The sequence below is a fragment of the Macaca fascicularis genome, chromosome 17 (assembly GCF_037993035.2).
Source record: "Macaca fascicularis isolate 582-1 chromosome 17, T2T-MFA8v1.1".
NCBI classification, from domain to species: domain Eukaryota; kingdom Metazoa; phylum Chordata; class Mammalia; order Primates; family Cercopithecidae; genus Macaca; species Macaca fascicularis.
In genome coordinates, this window is record NC_088391.1 from 5225100 (window position 1) to 5251617 (window position 26518).

The following is a 26518-nucleotide window of genomic DNA, read 5'->3' on the forward strand; positions in this document are numbered from 1 at the left end:
GCACTGGGGTATAAGTCATACTGCTTCTTTCATTGAGGAACTCTTGCTACAAAACAAAACAGACAGCTGAACGAAACAGTGTGCTTGATGCTGGCTGGTGTTTCTCTACCAACATTAGACCAGAACCTCATGCTGGTGAATGTTACTATTCCTCACATGAAAATGAACATCCCCGAACAGATGATGGGGTGAAATCTTAATTTCCTAGATTCTAGAACTAATGGATTGTAATCCATTTAAATTTCCCACTGTGAAGTACAGCACAAGCACTTGTACATATACTCTAAATATTTTCACATAAGGTCATGGGAATACAGCTATTGTTCAGCATGTATATTGTGTTAGAGCTTATCATTCCGTTTGTTATGCTAATAAACACCCTGTAGATTTGGCTTCTGCACTGGTACTAAGACCCAATCTTGCACCTGCGATTATTTGTTTTGATGTGAAGTAGTTTAGTGAAATGGAAAGGCCTTGATGTAGCATAAAAGTAAGTGTGAGTCCCAGCCCACTTTGTGATTTGGGGCAAGTCAGGTAACCTGTCTGAGCCTCAGTTTCCTCATCCATATAGTGGAGATAATGATAGTGTCTACTTCACAGAATGGGTTTGAGGTTTAAACAGGATAATGACAGCTGCCCAGTTTCCCTACTTGAGACAGTGCACGCACAAGCCTGCCGCGAGCATACTGCCGGTGGTCAAGAGTGTGGATCCCATGGCCACTCCTGGCTCTGCTGCTGGTTAGCTATGTGACTTTAGACAAATTGCTTCACCTTTCTGTGCCACCATGTTCTCATCTCCAGTGTGGGTGTGATAATAGTTGTTGGGGTGATCAGACCCAACACCAGGTCATGGAGGTGACAAAGTCTGGTGGAGTCAAAGGATTGAGAAAAAGACAGTTTGAGAGAGAAAGGTGGGACACCAGTGGGCCATCGCTATCATGGAGGCTATGAAGGCCTCGAGCTCTGGGAGCCCACAGTATTTATTGGTAATCCAACAAAGAAACAGGCGGTGGGAATGTGGAGGTCGAAAGGACACGTTGCATTAAGCACATGATTTACAGCTGTGATGGTTTAGCATTTATATGGAACATGTTCTGCTACTTGAGATAATGGGAATAGGAGCCTAGGAAGGCTAGAAGCAAGGAGCCAGCAAGTCTAGACACATTCCAGAGGACATTATGCAAGCCCTGCCTCAGTTTCCCTCTCAATACTCAGCTTTTTCCCAACAATAGTACTCCGCAGGAAGTGGCTAAACATATAAAAGAACAGCACTTGGTACCAGTTCTCTATGGGTTGGTACATACTATTACTGCTGTCATTTTTCAAGGTATTGCCATAGATTCTTCAACCTGTGCACCTGCCTAGGGCCACACCCTGCTTTCTGCTCCCTGTGTTAGTTTCCCTAGGGCCTGGATTCTGTCTCCTTTGAGGTTAATATTCCCAAGCTCAGGCTTAGCACACCCTCCTCTGCATGTAATGGGGCAGGCAGATGATGGGGGGTGCAGGGAAGGTAGTTTTAAAGTACATGTTTAATGTAACAATTTTATACTTAGAAAAAAACTGTCATTTTCTTATTTCAGACTACATCAGGGTACATTTTTAGGTTAAACAAAAGGAATCATGCTGGAGGTCATAGGCCTGTATAATACAGGGCCTATGACTGACAATTGGATATGGTATACTTAAACATTTGCTAAGAGGTCTATCTTATGTTAAGTACTCTTTCCACAAAAGGGAACAAAACAAAACAAAAGGGGTGGAAGAAAAGTTCTGGAAGTGGTGGCTGAGTTTATGGCATTGATAAGTGATGGTCTGATGGTTTCGCGGGTGTGTACTTATCTCCAAACACATCAAGTTGTATACATTAAATATTGGTGACTTTTTGTAGGTCAATCATATTTCAGTAAAGTGGGATTTTTTTAAAGAGGGAATCATGCTATTTAAAAGTTTGAGAAATACTGGTTCAATGCTTATTGCTAGTTGACAATGCAGTAGGGTGACTCTAGCTAACAATACATTGAATACGTCAAAATAGCTAGAAGAAAATATTTGAAATGTTGCCAACACAAAGACATCATAAATGTTCAAGGAGATGGAAATCCTAAATACCCTGACCTGACTATTTCACATTCTATGCATGTATTAAAATTTCATGTGTACCCCAAAATACGTACAAGTATTATGTATCAATAAAAAATGAAATAAAGCATTGCTAGAAGAAAAAAAAGTACCACTTAAAACAATCTCTACACATGAACCTCTTCCCACACTTTTTATAAATGCCAGCAGATATGTAGTATTCATAGCATTTATGAGGTGCCAACCAATACTATGTCACTAGTGTATGAAGAACTTTATTTTACAGTAATAAAAATATTAGAAATGCTTTGATTAACTGAAATAAAATTAATGGAAACATATTTATTACATAACTTTTTTCATTTAATTTGTTAAAATTTTATTTTAGATGCAGAGGTACATGTACAGGTTTATTACATGGGCATACTGTGTGGTGCTGAGGTTTGGGCTTCTAATTATCTTGTTGCCCAAGTAGTGAACATACGTTTTTCAACCCTTGCCTCTCTCCTTCCCCCACTACATAACTTCTTATGTGATAAAATGTGAATAATATAACTTGCATTCGTTTTCTTAATTTTGTAGGATGGCTTCTGGAAACTTACACCAGAACTGGGACTTATATTAAATCTTGATACAAATGCTTTGCACAGCTTTCTTAAACAAAAAGGCATTCAATCTCTGGGTAAGTCACTATCTTCCCATTTATTAAGTCATTATTTTCACTCATTCATAAGCATGCTCCTAATTGTTATAAACTATTTTGTAAACTAGTGTACTAATGTAATAATTATGAAAGTTATATTTGAATGGAATTATATTTAACCATCAAAGGAAATGGGAGATGGGTTTCTAGTCATATTTTTGCCACTAATTAGGGTATTATCTGAGCAAATTTATTAGCATAAATAGCACCAACTGCTATAAAAAAAATCTCAGAAGCTTAACATAATCAAATATTACTTTCTTGTCCCTATCACAGTAAAATATCAGTCAGGAAGAAAGTTCCACTGATGTGGTCATTTAGAGACCTTGACTCCTTCCATATTGTGACTCCCCCATCTTCAATATATGTCTTTAAAATTATTCTGGTAAGAGAGAAGAACAAATATTACCCTGGCATCGTCCCCCTGCTAGACAAGAGGAAGAACACTAGTCACATTGCCCCATCCATGTACGAAGGCCTGAGAAATGTACAGTTAAGCTGTGTGTCCAGGAGGAGAAAACAGCTCTGATGAGCACCTAGCCAGCCTCTGCCAGAGGCAGTTGTTCAACCTCTGGATCTGTTTCCTGTCATGACAACACAGGGGATAGGTGAGGAAGTCCTGAGCATCCTTGACCCAGCAAGTAGTTTAAAGGTCAAATGCTAGCCCTAAGACAGGAGCTGTTTGTTTGTTTTGAGACAAGGTCTGGCTCCATTGTTCAGGTTGGAGTGCAGTGGTACTATCTTGGCTCACTGCAACCTCCACCTCCCAGGCTCAAGGGATCTTCCCACCTAAGCCTCCTGAGTAGCTGGGACTATAGGCACCTGCCACCATGCCTGACTAATTTTTGTATTTTTTTTTGGTAGAGATGGGGTTTTGCCATGTTGTCCAGTGTGGCCTTGAACTTGTGAGCTCAAGCAATCTGCCCACCTTGGCCTCCGAAAGTGTTGGGATTACAGGCATGAGCCACTGTGCTCAGCCTGGAGATTTTTTTTTTAAATAAAATACACATTATTAAACAACTAGCCAATATGCATGGATAGACAGAACAGCAGTGTCTCACTGGCCCACCATCACCTCTAAAATGCCAGAGTTTTCATATTCCAGGCTGGGTGAGTGGGCAAATGCATAACCTGTTTGACGTGACCTGCACTCGGCCGAAAAGGAGTGATGACAATTTACTTGAGGAGTGAGTGAGTGTTCCTGGAATAATAGAAGAGCCTGTATCTGACTAACTCTCCTGCCAATAACAGTTACTAACTTTGAAGAAAATGTTCAAAACCATTCTTTGAAGGCCAGGAGAATAATCAAAAACAGGCAGAAACTAGAGTGAACATAATCTTTGAAAGAAAGCAAGCCAACTAGGTGGGCTCTATGTGTATCCAGCTTGTCACCTAAAGGCATTTCTCAGCTCATGAGACACAGTGGGAGGTTTGAACTAAAACAGAAAGTCTTTCTGGGATGAGGACATGGGGTTGGAGTTTGAGGTTGCCAAAGTGGCTGGAAGTTAAGGATTAAAATCCTATAAAGGAGGGAACCACAGAGCAGGGAGCTCTGAAATCTGCATCCAAATGCCCCTCAGATCCTTGGCTCTCTCCTAACCTATACATATACAGGGTGCAACCTCAAGGAATCCAGAAAAAAGCAACAGCTGGGAAGCTACAGAGCTAACCAGAGATTGCAGCTGCTGCCTAGTACTGGCCAGAGTTTAGAGTTCAAGTTGCACCAAATCGGACATTATGAATATCTTTCCATTGAAACCGTAAAAGGGTCATAAGGATCATATCTCATGATCAAGGACTATACCCCAGGACAAAGGGATAAGCCAAAATAGACCCATCCTAATAAAGCCTAAAACAAAGCCTACACAGGATCCACCAGAACAAAACTGAACACTCTTTAGAGTAAGATAGCATAGCTGAGAGTCTCTACGAGGTGTCATTTTTAATGTTCAGTATGGAATGAAAATTTAACATATGAAGAAGCAGGACAACGTGACTTGTGATCAAGGGGAAAATGGGCTATAAATGCTGACCCACAGATGACCCAGATGTTAGAATTAGCAGACACAGACTTTAAAACTGCTTTTAAAAATATAGTGAAGGATTGACTTACCAGAAAAGGATGGAATGGGTGAATAAATGGCAGAATCTCAGCAAATAGATGGAAACTATAAGGAAGAACCAAATGAAAATCCTGGAACTGGAAAATATAGTATCTGCAATGAAAAGGTCATTGAATGAGCTTAACAACAGAATGGACAGAACAGGAAAAAAAATCATTTAATTCAATTGACAATGTACTCAATAAACTTATCTAAACTGAAATACAGAAAGAAAAAAATAGAATGAAAAATGAACAGAGGAGCCAAGACTGTGGAATGATATCAAAAGATTTCACATTTGTGTAACTAGGGTTTCAGAAAGTGAAAGGGTAGACAGAAAAATATTTGAACACTTTTGTAAAACTGATCAAAAACAGCACCTTCCAGATCCAAGAAACTCAGCAGAACTCCAAGCACAATAAATACAAAAATGACCACATTTAGATAGGCCAGAGTCAAACTGTTGAAAACCAAAGATAAGCCAGGCACGGTGGCTCACACCTGTAATGCCTGCATTTTGGGAGGCCAAAGCGGGCAGATCACTTGAGCTCAGGATTTCGAGATCAGCCTGGCCAACATGGTGAAACCCCATCTCTACAAAAATACAAAAGTTAGCCAGGCATGGTGGCGTGTACCTGCAGTTCCAGCTACTGGGAAGGCAGAGGTGGGAGGATCACCTGAGCCCTGGGATGTTGAGGCTGCAGTGAGCCATGATTGTGCCACTGCACTCCAGCCCAGGTGACAGAGTGAGATAAAAATTCAAGATAAATATATTGTCACGTGAGGCTGGAGCTCAGGGAAGAGGTCAGAATTGGAAAAGACAGGGAGAATTCTCAACGTGAGTAGTATTTAAAGCCTGGCTCTGGATGAAGTCACCCAAAGAAAGAAGGTAGTCTGAGCAGAGCAGGTGCTAGGACCAGCCTGCCACACGACAGTGTTTAGTGTTCAGACTGGACAAGAAACAGCAAAGACGCTGAGAAGGAGCGGAGAAACAAGAGGAAAACTGGAGAAAATTGAGTCACAGATGCAAGGGGATGGGATTTCATGGATGTAACTTTTCCATGGGCTTTTCCTGTGTTTCTCTGTATTGCTGTGTATTGCCTGTGTTATTTTTCTGTAAGCATGTGCTTTTCTGCCTTTCTTCCTCTACATAGCCTCAAGCTGTCTGATTTTTTTCTCTGACTTGTTTTTATATCTGTACCCAACTTTGTCTTGTGTCCTCTTCTTCGTTTCTCTTTTATCATCCCTTCTCCTTCTGAATTTGTTTTTTAAGCGACGCTGATACACATTAGGCATTTCATCAGTTTACTATTTATTATATTATTCTTGGAGTTGTATGCTGCTTATTATGAATATTGCTTAAAAATTAGTCTAACATTTTGTAAATAATACCCAAAAAATAAGCCACAAAAGAATCCAGCAAATTAAACTGCTTTGTCTCCATTGATTTTTCTTTTGTGGGACAATGGCTTGGTCTTGTTATTTTGTTTTTAAAAATTTATTCAATTCCTTTTTTCTCTACTAAGAACATTATATTACTTAATAAAAGCCCTCTTATGAGCAGTTTTGGCTACCTCAACGATGTAAAAATTAATGGTGTATATGCAGATATGTGCATACTCTGCAAGGTCCTTTTGTCTTTTCTCAAAGTAATTGTATATTCTTAATTATAAGACAGAGATTTGGTTTTTTTTTTCCTTCCCTAAAACTGTTTTTTGGCTGTGTGCTGTGGCTCATGCCTATAATCTCAACACTTTGGGAGGCCAAAGTAAGAGGATCACTTGAGTCCAGGAGTTGGAGGCTACAGTGAGCTCTGATCACACAGACTGCACTCCAGCATGACAGAGCGAGCCCAAAGAAAAACAAATGGCATTTTGATGGGTCTCTCAAAAAAAAAAACTGAAAAAAAAACAAAAAACAAACAAAAAAAGCTGCTTGCATTTTTTAAATAAAAATGGGTTGTTAATTCTGAGTTCAACACATGTAAACATTCATTTTTCAATTTTGATATTTTGTAATATACTAACATATCTTGGATACCTATAGGTACTAACCACTAGAAATAATTTGATACGCCAGTGTAACTGGTCATATCTGTTGTTTATCTGTTGAATATTTAAGTTTACTCTTCTAAGCTATTTGTAACAGGAGCCTGAAAACTGGATTTCTTTCATTGAACTTCATGGCTCTCTGTGTGAAGATGGCAAGCAAGGGGCACTCTGGGTACAGTCCAGTTTCCTGACGACCATCAGGATAATATGATAGGCACGTGGTTCCAACCGTCCTCATTTTTTATTTAAATAGCAGGCTAATTAAGGACCTTGAAGAGTATTAGAGAGTTTCATGATCTGCTCATGTACTGTGATTTAACCATATTATAATTATTTAATGGGAATTTTATAAACAGGCACAGTTTGAGATGCAGAATTCCCAACGGACTTAATGGAGTTTGTTTCCTTTTAGGTGTAAAAGGAAGAGAACGTCTCCTGGACCTAATTGCCACAATGCTGGTACTACAGTTTATTCGCACCAGGTTGGAAAAAGAGGGAATAGTGTTCAAATCACTGATGAAGCTGGATGACGCTTCTACTTCCAGGTGGCTTTAACTATAGTATTATGTAACTTATTTAATAAACCTTACAAATAGCTATAGGGAATTATCTTTCATGTGTAGACTACTTTATAAGTATGTAGGAAGAGAATTTGTTTGCAGGTGACAGCTTGCCCACAGTCTCCTGTGGCGGGCAGGGCTGATGTGGTATTTGCACCTTGGGCTGCACAGGAAACAGGCTCAGAGAGTTTTAGTGCAGCTCCTGCTGGAGGCCGGCACTTCTGGCTCTGGATGTGGTACCCTTCGCTGCAGTGCGCTGATCCCCGGCGCTGGAGCCCGGCGCTTCTGGCTCTGGATGTGGTACCCTTCGCTGCAGTGCGCTGATCCTGGGCGCCTCCAGAGGACCCACAATATGACTGTTGGGCCCAGCCCTGTTCCCAACAATGGCAGGGCCTGAGACAAGAATACAAATGGAGGCCGGGCGCGGTGGCTCAAGCCTGTAATCCCAGCACTTTGGGAGGCCGAGACGGGCGGATCACGAGGTCAGGAGATCGAGACCATCCTGGCTAACACGGTGAAACCCCGTCTCTACTAAAAATACAAAAACTAGCCGGGCGAGGTGGCGGGCGCCTGTAGTCCCAGCTACTCCGGAGGCTGAGGCAGGAGAATGGCGTAAACCCGGGAGGCGGAGCTTGCAGCTTGCAGTGAGCTGAGATCTGGCCACTGCACTCCAGCCCGGGCTACAGAGCAAGACTCCGTCTCAAAAAAAAAAAAAAAGAATACAAATGGAAACCCACATACTATATGTCTAAGTATTTAAAAGTTATAAATCAAACTAGCAAACTATTAGATTAAATGTGTTCTAATCTCCTACCTTGGCAAATACAACTTCATAACCACCTGGAAGGCCAGGTTCAAATTCAGCCGTTGGCTGACCCCTAGGACCCGAAGAGGCCTTGCATGCACACATGAATACCCCACCCTACCCATCAAAATGCCATCCAGACCCCATGCCAGTGCCCCCTCACCCCAGCCACCTTGCAGCACCAGTGAGATAGCAGCACTGTTCAAACTCAGGGTGACAGACCCAGGGAAGACCGTGGAAGTGGACTCAGGGCCATGTGGTCAGGGATGCTGGAGTTGCAGGGTCTAAACAGGAGGATATGGGCTCTGGGGTGGGCACATTCTCTTGTCCCTGCAGACCCCCACCCCATGGCGAGAGGGGCAAGACCAGAGCAGGATCCCTCTGACATACATATATATAAGTGTATACATACACATATGCACATACATACACATATACACATATACATACATACACATGTAATTGGCTTATGTTCTTTTAAAGGCAAGATAAGGGGAAACTAATCAAACTAATAAAAATATTATTGCAAGGGGGGTTTGGTAGAGGGGACAAGGATGGAAGCTAAGTTTCTCCTAGTGTGCTTTGTTTTGCAGTTTTGACTTTGGAACTATGTAAATATTTTACATAATAATGGATAAGATTGATATTTATTTATTTATTTATTGAGATCATCTGGCTCTGTCGCCCAGGCTGGAGTGCCGTGGTGCAATCTCAGCTCACTGCAACCTCCGCCCCCTGGGCTCAAGCCATCCTCCCACCTCAGCCTCCTGAGTAACTGGGACTACAGGTGTGCACCACCATACCCTGCTAGTTTTTGTAATTTTTGTAAAGACTGGGCTTCACCATGTTACCCAGGCTGGTCTTGAACTCCTGAGCTCAAGCAATCCTCCTACCTCACCCTCCTGAAGTGCTAGGATTACAGATGTGAGCCACCGTGCCCAGTCTGGGTATTAATTTAAGGTGACTTAGTACATAATTTGACTATATCTCCCTAGTGGGATAGTACCTAAGGATTAAAAAATATTACGAAGAAATCTCACTGGGAGTAGCCATGGTGTTAATAATACTTTTGATTTGTTATTTTGGAAGGTAGATATTAATATTGTTAGAAACTAATATGTATAAAATCAAATAAACGAAACCCCTTGATTTCTTGAATTAGATCAGAGAATAGAGGAACATGTTACATGACACCATGCAAATGCAGTCAGCAAAGTCTGAAATGTGGGGAAATAAATGGCAAGAGAAAAATAAATAGCAATAGAAAAAAAAAGGTTGAGGATCAGAACTTGTAAATAAACCTTTAGAGACATATCAACCAAAAGCAAGGGTAGACTTTGTTTAGATCCTGATATGAACAAAACCCACTGCATTTAAAAAAATGAGACAGGGAAAATTAAATTAAATTAAATTAATTTAATTAAATTTAATTAAATAAAATTTAATTAAATAAAATTTAATTGTTTAATTAAAAATTAAAACAATTTTTAAGTGTCATGATTAAGAAAAAGTTCTCAAACACAAAACAGGTGTTCAGGAAGTTCTGGGCTAGGCAAATTGGCTCATGCCTGTAATCCAAGCACTTTGGGAGGCTGAGACGGGAAGATCACTTGAGCCCAGCAAGATCAAGCCCAGGAGTTTAAGACCAGCCTGGGTAACCAATGAGACCCCCATCTCTACAAAAACCTTTTTAAAATTACCCAGGCATTGCTGGGCACAGTGGCTCACACCTGTAATCCCAGCACTTTAGGAGGCCAAGGCAGGAGGATTGCTTGCTTCAAAGAGTTCAAAACCAGCCTTGACCACATAGAAAGACCCTGTCTCCACAAAAAAATTAAAAATTAGCCAAGTGTGGTAGTGTGTGACTACTCAGGAAGCTGAGGTGGGGGGATTGCTTGAGCCCAGGAGGTCGAGGCTGCACTGAGTTGTGATCCTGCCACTGCACTCCAGCCTGTGCAACAAAGTGAGACCCTGTCTAAAAAAAAGGAAAATCATAATTTACTATATGTAATGTACACTTCCATTTTTAAAAAAGCAATACCTTTTCATTAGTTTGCCAAGAAAGATAACATTTTATTTTATTTTTTTTTCTATTTTAGGGGTTTTCTTTTTTTTGTTTTTATTTATTTTTTGAGGCCAGGTCTCGTTCTGTCACCCAGGCTGGCATGCAGTGGCATGATCTTGGCTCACTGCAACCTCCACCTCCCAGGTTCAAGCAATTCTCATGCCTCAGCCTCCCGAGTAGCTGGGACTACAGGTGTGCACCACCATGCCAAGCTAATTTTTATACTTGTAGTAGAGATGAGGTTTCGGGCCATGTTGGCCAGCTGGTCTCGAACTCCTGGCCTCAAGTGATCTGCCTGCATTGGCCTCTCAAAGTTCTGGGATTACAGAAGTGAGCCACTGCATCAGCCTAATTTTTGTATTTTATTTTAAAATAAACCAGTGCCACTTGCCAAGAGAATTAATTAAATGAATATCAAAGAAAAAACACTTTGAACAGCTAGGAGAAGGGACTAACAAATTAGTATTTGACTTAATAGGCACATCCAAAGAGGCACTTACTCTATTTAGATCATTGCCAATTATTAATATTATAGCTGTTAGAACAAGTATAAACTTTGAACCTGCTTTTGAACTGTAATATCACAAAGTATTAAAGCAAGATTTTCAAAATTGATCAAGTATATTCCAGCATATTGCTCTTACCACATTACTGCTATTGTGCCAGCAAAATGGTTTGTTGGCACTTTAGTACGTAAGACAAAATAATTTTAGACTGGGCATGGTGACTCATACCTGCAATCCCAGCACTTTGGGAGGCTGAGGCGGGCAGATCACGAGATCAAAAGATTGAGACCATCCTGGCCAACACAGTGAAACGCTGTCTCTACTAAAAATACAAAAATTAGCTAGGCATGGTGGCACGTGCCTGTAATCCCAGCCACTCAGGAGGCTGAGGCAGGAGAATCGCTTGAACCAGGGAGTCAGAGGTTGCAGTGAACTGAGATCGTGCCACTGCACTCTAGCCGGGTGACACAGTGAGACTCCATCTAAAATAAATAAATAGATTTTTTTTACTCCCTGTTTATTGCATATTTGAAGCTTTTTCTATATTTTCTATTTCAAGATGTACGTAACATTGATGTAGGAGCACATTACATGGGGGTGTAGGCACAAGATTTTCTTACTAGTGGAATGGTGAACCAAAAAGTATAGAGGCCACTGGACTGAAGGAGGCCAGCTGAATTAGTGAAAATATTCAAAGCCAGTTTTGTTGTTTTCAGCAGTTAGTAACTATAAGTAGATGAATATTTACCAGGAAACATTGGTCTTTTACCCACTTTGGCATGCTTCTTATTTAGTATGTTCATTCCGTCATGACATTCAGTGAACATTTATTGAGTGCCTACTGTGGACCAGGGACTAGTAAGCATGTTAAGTTTATATGCTTTGTTAATTTCCACCACAAACCCATAGGACCTCATGTTATTCTCGTAATAGAGGAAACTGAGATTCCCAGTGTTGAATGAAAGCCACACAGTATCACATGACCAATATCATGTGATTGCAGAGTCAGGACTCAAACCCAGCTCTTAACCACCACGCTATACTGACGGCCCTTTCCCAGTTCACAGGGAAAAATCGGGAACAGGGAGAGAATTTTCAAAATATTAAGTTTCCCCCATAGAATTTTCTGAAGAACTTTGGTGTATGTTGCCACTTGTTCACCAACAAGTTCTAGCAGATGATAGAACAAGTGAGGAAGTAGCTAATTAATATTAATTAACAATCTCAGAATTTTTCTGAGTGTTGAATAGACCTGAATATTCAACAGTCTCAAATATTTGACACCATTTAGTGGACACAGACTTGACTCGATATGCTTATTCTACCAAGTTATTCCTGGTTTACGTGACACAACTGAATATATGCCAGTTTCATGGCGGACTCTCAGATATTCTGAAGGTACCTAATCAAGTTGGTACAGTGGGAAGGAGAGAGAAACAGCAGCCTCATTTGTAAAACAGTACTTGAGTTTGTGTGTGAAGAATGGATAGGATTTAGATTGAGATGCATGGAAAGGGGACAACCATAAACAACTGTAAAGAAGCTGGAACTCGAGCTGTCCTGTAGGCAGCAGGGATGCCTGGAGGCACGTGGAAGCCGGGAAGTGGTGGGCACGGGACACTTGACAATGCAGTGAATAAACTCAAGGTCAGACGGGTAGAAGAAGTCCCGTAAGATGTCAAGGAAAACTGCTTTTATTAAATATCTTAATTTTTGGCAGAATCATTTTGTCTGATACAATGTGATGGGTTTAGTACCATATTACATTTCACATGTTGTTATATTCTGAAATCTGAAACATTTTTTTTTTTTACATCTAGGAATATTCCCTGGGCTTTTGAGGCTATAAAGAAAGCAAGTGAATGGGTAAGAAGAACTGAAGGACAGTACCCATCTATCTGCCCACGGCTTGAACTGGGGAAAGACTGGGACTCTGCCACCAAGCAGTTGCTGGGACTCCAGCCCATAAACACCGTGTCCCCTCTTCATAGAGTCCTTCATTACAGTCAAGGCTAAATCAAATGAAACTGAATTTTAAACTTTTTGCATGCTTCTATGTAGAAAATAATAAAATGATAATAGATGCTTATAATGAAACTTCATTAAAGTTTTATTCAGTGTAGCAATTACTGTCTTTAAAAATAAAGTGGAAGCAGAATTACTTTCATCAACTAACAAGCAATAATAAAATAAAACTTAAAATATTTCAGTTTTCTGTGTCTCCTTGTTTTTTGTTATTTTTTTTTAATATTTTTTATTTTTTTGAGACAAAGTTTTGCTCTTGTTGCCCAGACTGGAGTGCAATGGCGTGATATCAGCTCACTGCAATCTCCTCCTCCTGGGTGCAAGCAATTCTCCTGCCTCAGCCTCCCCAGTAGCTGGGATTATAGGCGCCTGCCACCACACCCTGCTAATTTTTTGTATTTTTAGTAGAGACAGGATTTCACCGGGTTGCCCAGGCTGGTCTCGAACTCCTGACCTCAGGTGATCCACCCACTTTGGCATCCCAAAGTGCTGGGATTACAGGCATGAGCCACTGCGCCAGCCTGTTGTTGTTGTTTTAGAGATGGTCTCAATCTGTCTCCCAGGCTGGAGTGCAGTGGTGCGATCATAGCTCACTGCAGCCTCAAACTCATGGGTTCAAGGGATAGTCCCGCCTCAGCCTCCCAATTAATTGAGACTACAGGCATGTAGTCCCACCCAGCTAATTTTGGGGTGTACTTTTTGTAGAGATGGGGTCTTGCTATGCTGCCTAGGCTGGTCTTGAACTACTGGCCTCAAGCGATCCTCCCACCTCAGCCTCTGAATGTGTTGGGATTACAGGCATGAGCGTCTGCACCCAGCTAGTGTTTCAGAGCTTTAAGGTGCTGAGAGATGCTTGCTTCTGGATGGTCCTGGGAGCCTGTGTCCTCACATTCAGGAGTCCAGTGGAAAGCTGGCTCAGCTGGACTGAGCAAGCTGAGAAGAAACATGGTCTTTTGTAGGGGATCTGTCAGGGTGGTGGGAGAAATTATAAAAATTAAGTTGTAGGAAATAGACACAAACCTTCTTGGAGGGTCAGGAGGTTTGCATAGCTTCAGTAAAAGATTTGGCTGAAGGCAGCTGAATTCTCTTAAAAGCTTAGGGCATGGATACATAGCAATGTAGAGGAGTTTAAATAGCTTATTTACTCATGTGCTCCTAAGACTGACCTTTGATCATTTGTGGGCACATGACTGCTCTCTACTCAGAAGGTCAGCAATGTTAATTACCCTCTAGTGGTGTCTACTTGAGACCTTTGTCATTAAATCTGTACTGAATAAATGCTTGGAGCCCCAGCCTGTCAGGGCCATGGCTGCTGACTCTTTATAGCACCCTCCTCGGTGTCTGGGAGCTGCCCAGTCCCCTAGCCTGCTCTTTCATGGGATACCTCTGTCTGAGTGCATTTCTTCATCCGTCACATGGCCAGGGTGTGTAGGTCACCCCCAGCAAGTTACTGACAGTTTGAAAATTACACAGGATTGGTTGCTGAGTTGGATATTTTAGTCAACATTTCTTAAGCCCATGCCTCAGCAGTAGTTGACTTTTGTCTAAAGGGAGAGAAAGAAATTCTAGTTTTCCCAAACGTCCAATGCTCCAACCAAAACATACTGAATCAAGATTTCCAGAAGAAAATCCTGGCAACTTGGATATTTAATAAGTGCTCCAGATTATCAAGCACATTTGAACACAATGGCCCAGGTGGCCGTATCTCAAAGTGTGAGTCTGTGAACTGGCACTGTCTGCCTCACTCGGGAGCTCATCAAGACAGGCAGAATCTCTGGTCCCATTCGAGGCTATTGAATCAGAAGCTGCATTTTTATTTAGCAAGGCCCCCAGGCGACTCCTGTGCATGTTTATAGTTGAAGGGCTAGTGGACTGCGGTGACAGGAACATATTTAGTGCTTGTGCAGGGCCTTGTTTTAAGAACCCATGATGCTTGTGCACAGTGGAACATCCCATCAGTCCAATTGCTGGGAGAAAAGCTGAGGCAAGACTTCTAGTCTGGTATCATATGAAAAGAGCCTTGGAACAAGTTATGAGTCCAGAGTTTAAAACCTCTTGTGGCCTATGGAATACCAGGCTCTGTGCTTAAGAGTGGAAGGCTGCACTACAGCCTAAGCCCAGGGCATAAAGCCCCTCGTGGCTTGGATGGAATCCAGGACTCAGGGCATAAAACCCCTCAGTGGCCTCTGGAATGTGTCCAGACTTGCTGGCTCCTTGCTTCTTGCTCTCCCAGGATCGTAAATTGATTGTATTTTCAAAACAAAAAAACAACCCCATTAAAAATGGGTAAGAGCCAGGCGCGGTGGCTCAAGCCTGTAATCCCAGCACTTTGGAAGGCCGAGACAGGCAGATCACGAGGTCAGGAGATCAAGACCATCCTGGCTAACACGGTGAAACCCCGTCTCTACTAAAAAATACAAAAACACCTCGCCGGGCGAGGTTGCGGCGCCTGTGGTCCCAGCCACGCGGGAGGCTGAGGCAGGAGAATGGCATAAACCCGGGAGGCGGAGCTTGCAGTGAGCTGAGATCCCGCCACTGCACTCCAGCCTGGGCGACAGAGCGAGACTCCGTCTCAAAAAAAAAAAAAAAAAAGGGTAAAAGATATAAACATACACTTCTCAAAAGAAGACATACCAGTGGCCAACAAACATATGAGAACATAGAACTACCGTTTGACATTGCAATCCCATTACTGGGTATATATCCAAAGGAAAATAAGTTCTACCTAAAGGACACATGCACTGTATGCTCATCTCAGCACCACTGACAATAGGAAAGACATAGAATCAACTGAGGTGCCCATCAATGGTGGACTGGATAAAGAAAATGTGGTACATATACACCATGGAATACTACACATTCATAAAAAATAAAATAAAATAATGGCTGGGCTCAGTGGTTCACGACTGTAATCCCAGCACTTTGGGAGGCTGAGGCGGGTGGATCACCTGAGGTCAGGAGTTTGAGAGCAGCTTGGCCAACATGGTGAAACCCCATCTCTACTAAAAATACAAAAATTACCCGGGCATGATGGCGGGCACTTGTAATCCCAGCTACTTGGGAGGCTGAGGCAGGAGAATCGCTTGAACATGGGAGGCAGAGGTTGCAGTGAGCCAAGATCGCACCATTGCACTCCAGCCTGGGCAACAAGAGTGAAACTCCATCTCAAAAAAAAAAAAAAAAAGAAAGAAAGAAAGAAAAGAAATCATGTCCTTTGCAGCATCATGGATGCAGCTGGAAGTCACTATCCTGAGCAAATTAATGCAGGAACAAAAAACCAAATACCATATGTTCTCACTCATAAGTGAAAGCTAAACAATGGGTGCTCATGGACATCAAGGTGGCAATAATGGACACTGGGGAGTTCTAGAGGGGGCTCAGCAGAAAATGGCACAGGTTGAAAAACTATTGGGTCCTATGCTCAGTACCTGGATGATGCAATCAATCATACCCCAAACCTCAGCATCACACAATATTACCAATAAACCTGCATATGTACTTCCGAATCTAAAATAAAAGTTAAATTGTACCAAAAAACTAAGCTCAAAAAGAAAAAAAAAAAGTCCTTTGCCCGTTAAAAAACAAATAGTAAAAGAATACAAGAATCATCCTATATCAGAAATCTGTATTAATGCAATTTATCATATTCATTGATTAAAGAAGACATACCTTACAATTATCTCAATAATGCAGGAAAAAGCATTCACTAAAATTCAGCCTGCACCTGTGGCTTTAAAAATTAACAAACACTAGGAAACCTCCTTAACTCAACAAAGAGAATCTACCAAAATACCTACCAAGAACACCATAATTAATGACATAATATTGACAGCATTTTCTTTAAAGCCTGGAATTAAACAAAAATGCCATCTGTTCACTGCTTCCATTTAACAATATACCGCAGAGCCTAACCAGTGTAGAAAGTCAGTGTAGCAAGTAAGTCTGTAGAATAACTCCTTAATCTAATGAGAGAGTTTAGGAAGATTTCTAGATGCAGGCTCAACATAAATAAAAATTAATAGCTAAATCAAGGATGCAGGTTGAAATCTTTACAGTAATTACTAAAAACAGACAACGAGTATATGACTTCGAAGGTAATGACAGAGGGTGAGAAGGAAAAAATTACATTATTAAAATTCAATCAAATGAAAACAGAGTATCAGTAGGAATATAGAAGAGTTAAATAAAATAATTAACAAATAGATGTACATAGAATGCTGTTCTCAACAATGCATAATACGTGTTCTTTTCAAATGTACAGAAAACATTTGACGATATCGACCAAATTCTGGGCCATAAAGCAAGTCTAAACAAATTTCAAAGAACTAACATAAAAAAATACATAGTATGTTCTGTGTCCACAACACAATATAATCAGAAATCAAAAATTTAAAGATAAATACGAAATTCTCAAATGTTTGGAAATAAGGAATTATACTTCTACATAACTCATGAGTCAAAAAAAAAAAAAAGCACAGTGAAAATTGGAAAACAGTTTGAACTAAGTAAAATAAAAACACTGCAAATAAAAATTTATGGGATGAAGCTAAAGCAATTCTTAGAGGAAAACTTAAACGGTAAAAAGAAAAGAGAGTGGTTGACACTCTAAGAATTATCCATGTCAAGAAGTCAGGAAAAGAACAAATTAACCCAAAGAGTACAGAAGAAAATACGAAATATAATAGTAATTGATGAAACAAAAAATAAATAAAAAATAGAGACCACCAATAAGGCCAAAAATTTGGTACTTTTAAAAGACTAGTGAAATTGACAAATCCCTGGTGAGACTAATGAAAAGAAAAAAAAGGAGAAGGCATCAAGAAAGCAATGTACGGAATAAAAAAGGGAACACCTCATAGACATTAAAATGGAAAAATGATATTGTGAACAATTTGATGTCATGACATTTGCAAAGTTAGATTAAATGGACAAATGCTGGGAAAACTATAATCTATCAAAATGGGCAAAAGAAATAAAATTATTAAAAAATTCTATATATGGAATTGAGCCATAATTTAAAGACTTCTCTCCAGAGAAAACTCTAGGCCAATGTGCCTTCACTGGTGAATTTCACTGTACACTTAAGAAGGAAAAAAATCAGCACGCATAAATTCACCCAGAGAATAAAAACAGAGAAAATGAAATCTAACTCATTTTACGAAGCCAAGATTTGAAAAAAATATGAGAAAGGAAAATTATAACCAATCTCCCAGATGACATGAATTTGAAAATCCTAAACAAAATATTAACAAACAGAATCTGGCAATGTAATAATAAAATAATTTAATAATTTAATAATTATTTAACAAAATAATACAAAATAATACAGCACAACTAAATTATGTTTTTTTCCAGGAATGTGTTGGTTTACCACTTAATCAATTAACCACATCAACGCAAAGATTCAGAAAAATCTTTAAAAATTCAACATCCATTCATGATTAAAAAAAAAAAACTCTTAGCAAACTAAAGGAATTTCTTTTTTCTTTCCTTCTTTTTTGTTTGTTTTGTTTTTTGAGACAGAGTCTCACTTTGTCATCCAGGCTGGAGAGCAGCTGTGCGATCTTGGCTCACTGCAACCTCTGCCTCCTGGGTTCAAGTGATTCACATGCCTCAGTCGGAGTAGCTGGGATTACAGGCATGTGCCACCACACCTGGCAAATTTTTGTATTTTTTAGTAGAGACAGGGTTTCACCATGTTGCCCAGGCTGGTCTCAAACTCCTGGTCTCAAGTGATCTGCACCGCTCGGCCTCCCAAAGTGCTGGGATTACAGGTGTAAGCCATGGTGCCTAGCCAAGAAATTTCTTAATCTGATAAATGGTAGCTAACACACACACACACACACACACACACAAACACAAAACATACACACACACATTCGTAAAGCAATTGGAGAGACGTTGAAAGCCTTTCCTTTAAGAATGGAACTGTATGTTGATGGTTGCTATTGCCACTTCTAATTCTACACTGTACTGAAGGTTCTAGCCAGTGCTAGGGGAGAGAAATCACTGAAATGGAAAAAATACAATTTATTATTTTCACATGATGTAATCATCTATCATAAAATCCAAAAGAATCTATAGATAAATTAGTAGAACTCGGCCGGGCGTGGTGGCTCAAGCCTGTAATCCCAGCACTTTGGGAGGCCGAGACGGGCGGATCACGAGGTCAGGAGATCGAGACCATCCTGGCTAACATGGTGAAACCCCGTCTCTACTAAAAAAATACAAAAAACTAGCTGGGTGAGGTGGCGGGCGCCTGTAGTCCCAGCTACTCAGAAGGCTGAGGCAGGAGAATGGCGTGAACCCGGGAGGCGGAGCTTGCAGTGAGCTGAGATCTGGCCACTGCACTCCAGCCTGGGTGACAGAGCGAGACTCCGTCTCAAAAAAAAAAAAAAAAAAAAAAAGACTCTCGGGGTGTCAGGACTTACCAAAAGATGAATGAAAGTGGGGAATGCAAAGAGCTGGAGGCTTCCTCTGAGCTCCCCGTTTGGATGTAAATGGCAGTTAAAGGTTCAGTAGGAAGAGCTGGGAGCAGGTCTGCATCTTTGTCAGGTGTGGCGGAGGCTGCTGGCCTGGATTTCCGTTCTCCCACTTAACATCAGCTCTCATTCTTCTTCCTTGGGAGACTGTGAAAAGGAAAACAGCTCAGGTTTCCAAATGATATATATTGCCTCTGTATAAACGTCAGAACTAGGTTTTGTGAGGACAAAACTTTATGTAGTTGCAGGACCCTTTTTAGGAAAAGAATACAAAACTACAAATGCAAGATTAGGTTCAAAAACAAATTTAGAATGAGAAAGACATAATCATATTTTACTAATGTACAAAAGCTGACAAATTCCAAAACATCGCCCAGAGCCTTGGATGGGGTGATGCAGCAGAAACAATCAGCTCCGGAAAGTCCCCGGATGCGCATGCGTCTTGGTGGGCCTGGCGGGGAAACATTCCCTTCAGGCCAGATCCAGCCATCCCGCTCCGGGCTGGTATTAGGTCAAGAATGAAAAGCAGGGAAATGAGCCTGGCAAAAAGAGAACTTTGGTTTCTCCTTTTGGGGAAGAGACTATTTAAAATGCGCACACATCTTCCATTAAGAGGCAGCAGAACATTTTTTTATCTGCTCATTTTTATAGTCCTAAATGTTTTTATGATCAGAACATTAAAAATAAAATAGAAGGGACGGCCATTTTCCCACTATGGTTGTTTGCATAGCTGACTTAGTGTGGGCCGCTCCTCACACGCGGAGCTCAGGGCACCTTCCTCGTGGATTTCCCACCACACCCAGGCACTGTGCTGTCCCCTCTCCCCCAGGCAATCCTCTCACCACCGGCATTCCCTCCTGCTTCGTGCTGCTTCCGAACCGCTTGTCCTTCATCCATGGCTGTTCCGAAAAACACCTGAGTGCTTTTATAAAACTCTTTAAAGTTCCACCTGGAGATTCTAAGTGACATTTTCCTCAAGTGGTGACAGGTGATAACATGCTAGCAGCCCTCGCTCGCTCTTGGCGCCTCCTTGGCCTCCGCGTGCACTCCGGCCGCTGTGGGGGCCGCTCTCTGCAGCTGGCCGAGGCCGGAGCCGGCTCCCTCTGCTCCCGGGGAGGTGTGGAGGGAGAGGCACGGGCGGGAACCAGGGCTGTGCGCCGCGCTGGGGCCTGCGCGGGTTCCGGGTGGGCGTGGGCTTGGCGGGCCCACACTCAGGGCTGCCAGCGGGCGCCTGCTGTGCTTGGTCTGAGGCGGGTCCGGTGCATGGACTGCCATTGCCTCTTCGTGGGGTCGTTGGTCACGATGGCGGGTCTCCATCTCTTTCTCGCTTCCCCTCTTTTCCTCTTGGTTGTCTGGAACCCGGGCTGCCGGAGTGCCTGCGCTGGGTGCCCCAGGGTGCAGCCGGGAGTGCCAGTGAGGTGAGGCCAGCTGGGCTTCTGGGACCTGTGGGGACTTGAAGAACTTTTCCCTCTGGCTAAAGGTTTGTAAACACACCAATCAGCACTGTGTCTAGCTAATCTGGTGGGGACATGGAGAACTTTTGTGTCTGGCTATAGGACTGTAAATGCACCAATCAGCATTCTGTGTCTAGCTAAAGATTTGTAAATGCACCAATCAGCACTCTGTCAAAATGGACCAATCAGCTCTCTGTAAAATGGACCAATCAGCAGGATGTGGGTGGGGCCAGATAACGGAATAAAAGCAGGCCACCCCAGCAAGCAGGGGCAACCAGGTTGGTTGGGTGTCTTTGTATGCTGTGGAAGCCTTGTTCTTTTGCAGCTAATAAATCTTGCTGCTGTTCATACTTTGGGTCTGTGCTGCCATTTTGAGCTGTCACAATCATCACGAAGGTCTGCAGATTCACTCCTGAAGCCAGGGAGATCACAAACCCAACAGAAGGAATGAACAACTCCAGACGCGCTGCCTTTAAGAGCTGCAACACTTACTGCAAAGGTCTGCAGCTTTACTCCTGAAGTCAGCAAGACCACAAACCCACTACTTCAGACACATCTGAACGTCTGAAGGAACAAACTCCAGACACACCATCTTTTTAGGAACTGTAACACTCACTGCGAGGGTCCGCAGCTTCATTCTTGAAGTCAGCGAGACCAAGAACCCACCAATTCCGGACACAGTGGGAAGGAAGGAGGAAAAGAAGGAAGTCAGATGGGAGGAAATCCCAAAGGGTTAGGAAATACTGATAAACAGTGTCCATCAAGAGACTGTGACGACCTTGACCTAAAACAGTGACTCTCCATGCAGAGTCCTAGGCAGCAGCAGATGTGTTACATGAAAGGGGTCCTAATCCATGCCCCAAGAGAGGGTTCTTGGCTCTTGTGTAAGAAGGAATTAGAGGTGAATGCATAAAGTGAAAGCAAGTTTATTAGCAAAGTAAGGAATAAAGAATGACTACTGCATAAGCAGAGCAGCAGCATGGGCTACTTGACCAGAAATATTTAGAGTTATTTCTTGATTATATGCTCATCAAGAGGTGGATTATTCCTGAGTTTTCCAGGAAAGGTGTGGGCACTTCCTGGAACTGAGGATTTCTCCCCTTTTAGACCATAGAGGGTAATTTCCTGATGTTGCCATGGCATCTGTAAACTGTCCTGGTGCTGGTGGGAGTGTCTGGTAGCATGCTAGTGCATTACGATTAGCATATAATGAGCAGTGAGGACAATCAGAGGCCACTTTCATTGCCATCTTGGTTTTGGTAGGTTTTAGCAACTTCTTTACTGCAACTTGTGTTGTGAGCAAGGTCTTTATGACCTGTGTCCTGTGCCAACCTATGTCATCATCCTGTGACTTAGAAAGCCTAACCTCCTGGGAATGCAGCCAAGTAGGTCTCAGCCCTATTTTCCCAGCCCCTATTCAAGATGGAGTCGCTCTGGTTCGAACACCTCTGACAGATGCATCCCCTGGGAAGTTGTTAGAAATGCCAGTTGTTGGGCCCCCCTCCGACTCACTAACTCAGAAACTCAAGCTGGGGCCCCGCCATCACCAGGTGAATTCCTGGTGCTCACTGGGGGAACTGCTGGTCTAGTGCTTGGGGAGGCTACTCCGAGTTTTCCCAAATCCTCAGGGGATTCTAATGTACAGAGAAGGTTGCAGAACACTTGGCCTTCTTTCCACACAGAAGTGTTTCATTTAATTAATAATTCAGCAGATAACATGTGGATAGAAGTTCCATGTATAATTTATTTTTCTTCTTTCAAAGAGCGTGGCTGTCTGCTAGTAAATCCATTGTCATTAATGAGCCAAGCGATAAACCTTAGCTACATGTGGGTGGAAATAGCGTTTGTCTAGCTTGATGTGCTGCGTTTTAATCGGAATGTATTATTCGAGGGTGGCCACTCTATTGTTCAGCCTATCAAGATCAAGAGTTACAGAAGGACAGGAACACCTGTTAGCTTTCTGTAGTGAGTTACACTGAGTGCCTGAACTACTTTCAGAAATGATTATAAGATCCTCCAGAGGACACTGTGCTTATCAATGAATTGACACCTCTGGGAATATCTTATTATTTATTTAAACGCGTGTAAACCACTTTGAAAACCTATTTAAATCATCCTGGTTTTAAGACAGGAATGTTTCCAGCATGATGAAGTCTTTACCAAATGTAATATTATGTGTCATCCCCCAGCAAATTTTCAGTTTTGTAAACTACTTTTCTGGGTTCCAATTACAAATGTTAGTTTCAAGATTCAAACATCTCCAGAGCTGCTCCTCTCCAATGGTGGTAAGGAAAGGAAGCCAGGGGCCCATGAGGCCACTGCTCAGCCACATAGAGAGGAGCAGTTGCCCCCTCACAGTCTCAGCAAGTGCCCAAGATGGTCAAAACAGCAAGACTGACATAGCCCTAGCCAGGCTGTATCCTGTAGGACAGCAGTTTTCTGCGTAGGACGTGATGTACCTTGGGATCACTGGGAGAGCGTTTAAAAGCACACACCGACATCCAGCTCCCCACAAAGCAACTGTGGATCCAGAAATAGATATTTTTAAACATATCCCTAAGTAGTTCTAATATGGCCGGGTTTGCAGACCACTCCGTCACCACACCCTCATCACAGCTGCCACTTTCCTTGCCCCAGTTGCTTGCCTGGCTTATGTATCCAACATATCCAATCCAGTTGGAGTCTTCATCTCTGTCACCAGAATGTTCACTGGGTGTTAGTGCTCCTAACAGATTTCCCTGTGCTTTTCTCTTCCAGGTGGGTATGCATTTTCTCAAACAGGAGCATCTGCGGTCACACAGGAAGAACTAGTTCATTCTTATGACACTACTAAAAGTAAACACAAGAAGAGTTGCTTTTCCTGATTTCACCTACGACTAAGATTCCGATTACTGTAGTGTGTGCTCATGTCCTTCACTGAGACTGGTAGAATGCACTGGCACTCCCAAACACTCAAAATCCTTGGGTGACCCCTATTTGCTTTTTCTTAATGTGTCTTCAATGTTTTACCAAATGTATTTTTTTTCCGTGTCTGAAAGGTAATTTGTTTATCAGCTCAGCCTAAAGTATAAAATTGAGAGCATTATGTTTCACCAAAATTTAAACTTTGATACAAGTTGTTTTTGGAAAATGATTAAAAGACTTTGTGTTGCATAATAAAGCTATCATGCCTAATAGGAAAGAGGTCATGAAGAAAACTCACAGATTAAAGGCAAGATGAGGCATAGAAAACATTTTTCTAAGCATAATGTCCTGTCTCTTTTGTTTCTATGAAATTCACACTGTATTCTTGAATTCAATGAACTCACATAGTGAGGATCATCTCAGGCCTCAAAATCAGGTGTGCAAGAATGTATATATCTCATTATTTTCTATAAATCAGTTTAGTTTCCATTCCAATTTCCCTGTCCAACACGACTAGTAAAAATTCAACCTCAATCATTCTTGCAGCTCTGCCTCAAGAAGTACCAACTTTCCAGGGTCTTACACAGTGCAAAGCATCGGAACACTTCATTCTTCTGTCATCTGCCCACACAGTCTCCAGTAAGACACATGGTCCTTTTTGGTCTGGCAGCTGGATGAGGCTTCTGTACCAGGTGTGGGGAGCTGGAACCTTTGGGGAGGTTGGAAATCCCCATACCCACGCTTCACATCCCCAGGAAACCCCCGCGCCACTCCTGGAGCACATTGTCTTCCTGGGGCTTTTCCCAGGAACAAAGAGATGCCTTTCAACTCTCTCCTCTAGTCCAGGACAAACCCCATTTGTCAGACCCTATTCTATTCAGTGGGTTCTTACAAACAAAGACCAGAAATTCTTGAAGGCTACTTCTATTTTCTCTCCTGCCAAAAATGACACCTCTGAGCAAATGAACTAAAAATCCTGATACCAGTTTGAAGGAAGATAAAGCGAAAAGGAAAAAGGAAGTAAAACGCAATGAAATTTTCAAAAAGTTATCCATGAATGGATTATCAATTTGTTGTATATCCATACAATGGACTATTAGTCAGCCATAAAAAGGACTGAAGTACTGATACATGCTCCAACATGGATCAACCTTGAAAACATTTCGCTAATTTTATTTTATTTTTTGAGAGAGTCTTGCTCTGTCGCCCAGGTTGGAGTGCAGTGGTGTGATCTCAGCTCACTGTAACCTCCACTTGCCAGGTTCAAGCAATTCTCCTGCCTCAGCCTCCTGAGTAGCTGGGATTACAGGCACAGGCCACCATACCCAGCTAATTTTTGCATTTTTAGTAGAGACAGGATTTCACCCTGTTCACAAAAGGCCATATACAACATGATTCCATTCATATGAAATGTCCATAATAAGCAAATCTAGAGAAATAGAAAGTAGATTAGTGCTTGCTTAGGTCAGGAAGGAAGATGAGGGGGTAAAAAGTTAATCTTTTAAGTACATAGGGTTTCTTTTTGAGGCAATAAAAATTTTCTGAAATTGACTACAGTGATGGTTACACTATTCATGAATATACTAAAAATCATTGAATTATACACTTTAAAATGAATTGGTTATTACAATCTTAATAAAGCTGTTTTTAAAAATTATTCAGCTACGCATGAGGATACACATCTGTAGCCCGAACTACTCCAGAGGCTGAGGTGGGAAGATCGCTGGAGTCCAAGATTCAGAGGCTGGAGAAAGCCATGATCATGCCACTGCACTCCAGCCCTGGTGACACAACAAGACCCCATCTCCACAAATAATTAGAAATCGAGGGGAATTCAGCTTACTACTCATGATGTAGTAACTAGTACTGAAATTGTCATCCTGCTTAAAACTATTAGAATACTGAGAAAAAGGGCCGGGCGCGGTGGCTCAAGCCTGTAATCCCAGCACTTTGGGAGGCCGAGACAGGCGGGATCACGAGGTCAGGAGATCGAGACCATCCTGGCTAACACAATGAAACCCCGTCTCCACTAAAAATACAAAAAAATTAGCCGGGCGTGGTGGCGGCGCCTGTAGTCCCAGCTACTCGGGAGGCCGAGGCAAGAGAATGGCGGGAACCCGGGAGGCAGAGCTTGCAGTGAGCCGAGATCCCGCCACTGTACTCCAGCCTGGGCGACAGAGCGAGACTCCGCCTCAAAAAAAAAAAAAAAAAAAAAAGAATACTGAGAAAAAAATGAATGAAATTATTATCTTCAGACATTGGACAAAGGGCAGCACAAAACTATAATTTTAAGGAAAAGGAAATAAACTAAATGAGCCAAACCTTTGCCAGCCCTTCTGCCTAGAGGCAGATTTTGGACCACGGTGCCAGGAAGTAGTACCTATGCAAAGCTTAATATTCTCACTAAGTTGAGGAAACAGAGAGCAAAGTTTGGGGAGGCTAAGGCAGCTGGAGTCTGCTGCACAGAGTACTGTTGAGAAACAAGCCATACACAGAAAGAGCTCTAGGAATTTCCACAGGGACATTGTAGAGTGAATAGCTGGATGCTAAGTCGTACATGTTTAGAGTGAAACTCAATGAAGTTGAACAAAGACAAACTACCAGAGAAATTCAGCAGACCGATCATGGTGTATTGTGTGCGCATGTTTAGCCTGCTTCGGGTTGTTTGTGCTGAACAATTCTTAGAACTCCCACATGATTCTAGATCTAACCATTCAGAATGGAAAGACCTTGAGGAATACTTGAGATATTCCGCGGAGACCCCACAAGGGCCATAGCTTGA

The 26518-nt window shown here is 42.0% G+C and overlaps 1 protein-coding gene and 1 long non-coding RNA gene across 6 annotated transcripts in view; one reads left to right on the forward strand and one right to left on the reverse strand.

The window, feature by feature from the left end:
- The window catches only part of PARP4 (poly(ADP-ribose) polymerase family member 4), a 93557-nt gene extending 80477 nt beyond the window's left edge, over positions 1 to 13080 (forward strand). For all 5 annotated transcript variants that reach the window (XR_012426764.1, XR_012426765.1, XR_012426766.1 and 2 more), the window contains 3 exons: positions 2662 to 2761; positions 7348 to 7480; positions 12692 to 13080. Coding sequence is in view for 2 of the 5 variants with exons in the window: in XM_045377211.3 (XP_045233146.2) it covers positions 2662 to 2761; positions 7348 to 7480; positions 12692 to 12887 (429 nt within the window). In the remaining 3 variants the exon portion in view is untranslated. The remainder of the gene's footprint in view (positions 1 to 2661; positions 2762 to 7347; positions 7481 to 12691) is intronic.
- Positions 1 to 19536, reverse strand: part of LOC123569823 (uncharacterized) — a 30421-nt gene extending 10885 nt beyond the window's left edge. The window contains exons 1-3 of the long non-coding RNA XR_010582511.2: positions 19328 to 19536; positions 7653 to 7888; positions 4896 to 4998 (exon numbers count right to left, since the gene is read on the reverse strand). This is a non-coding gene — a long non-coding RNA (uncharacterized lncRNA). The remainder of the gene's footprint in view (positions 1 to 4895; positions 4999 to 7652; positions 7889 to 19327) is intronic.
- Positions 19537 to 26518: the final 6982 nt, after the last annotated feature.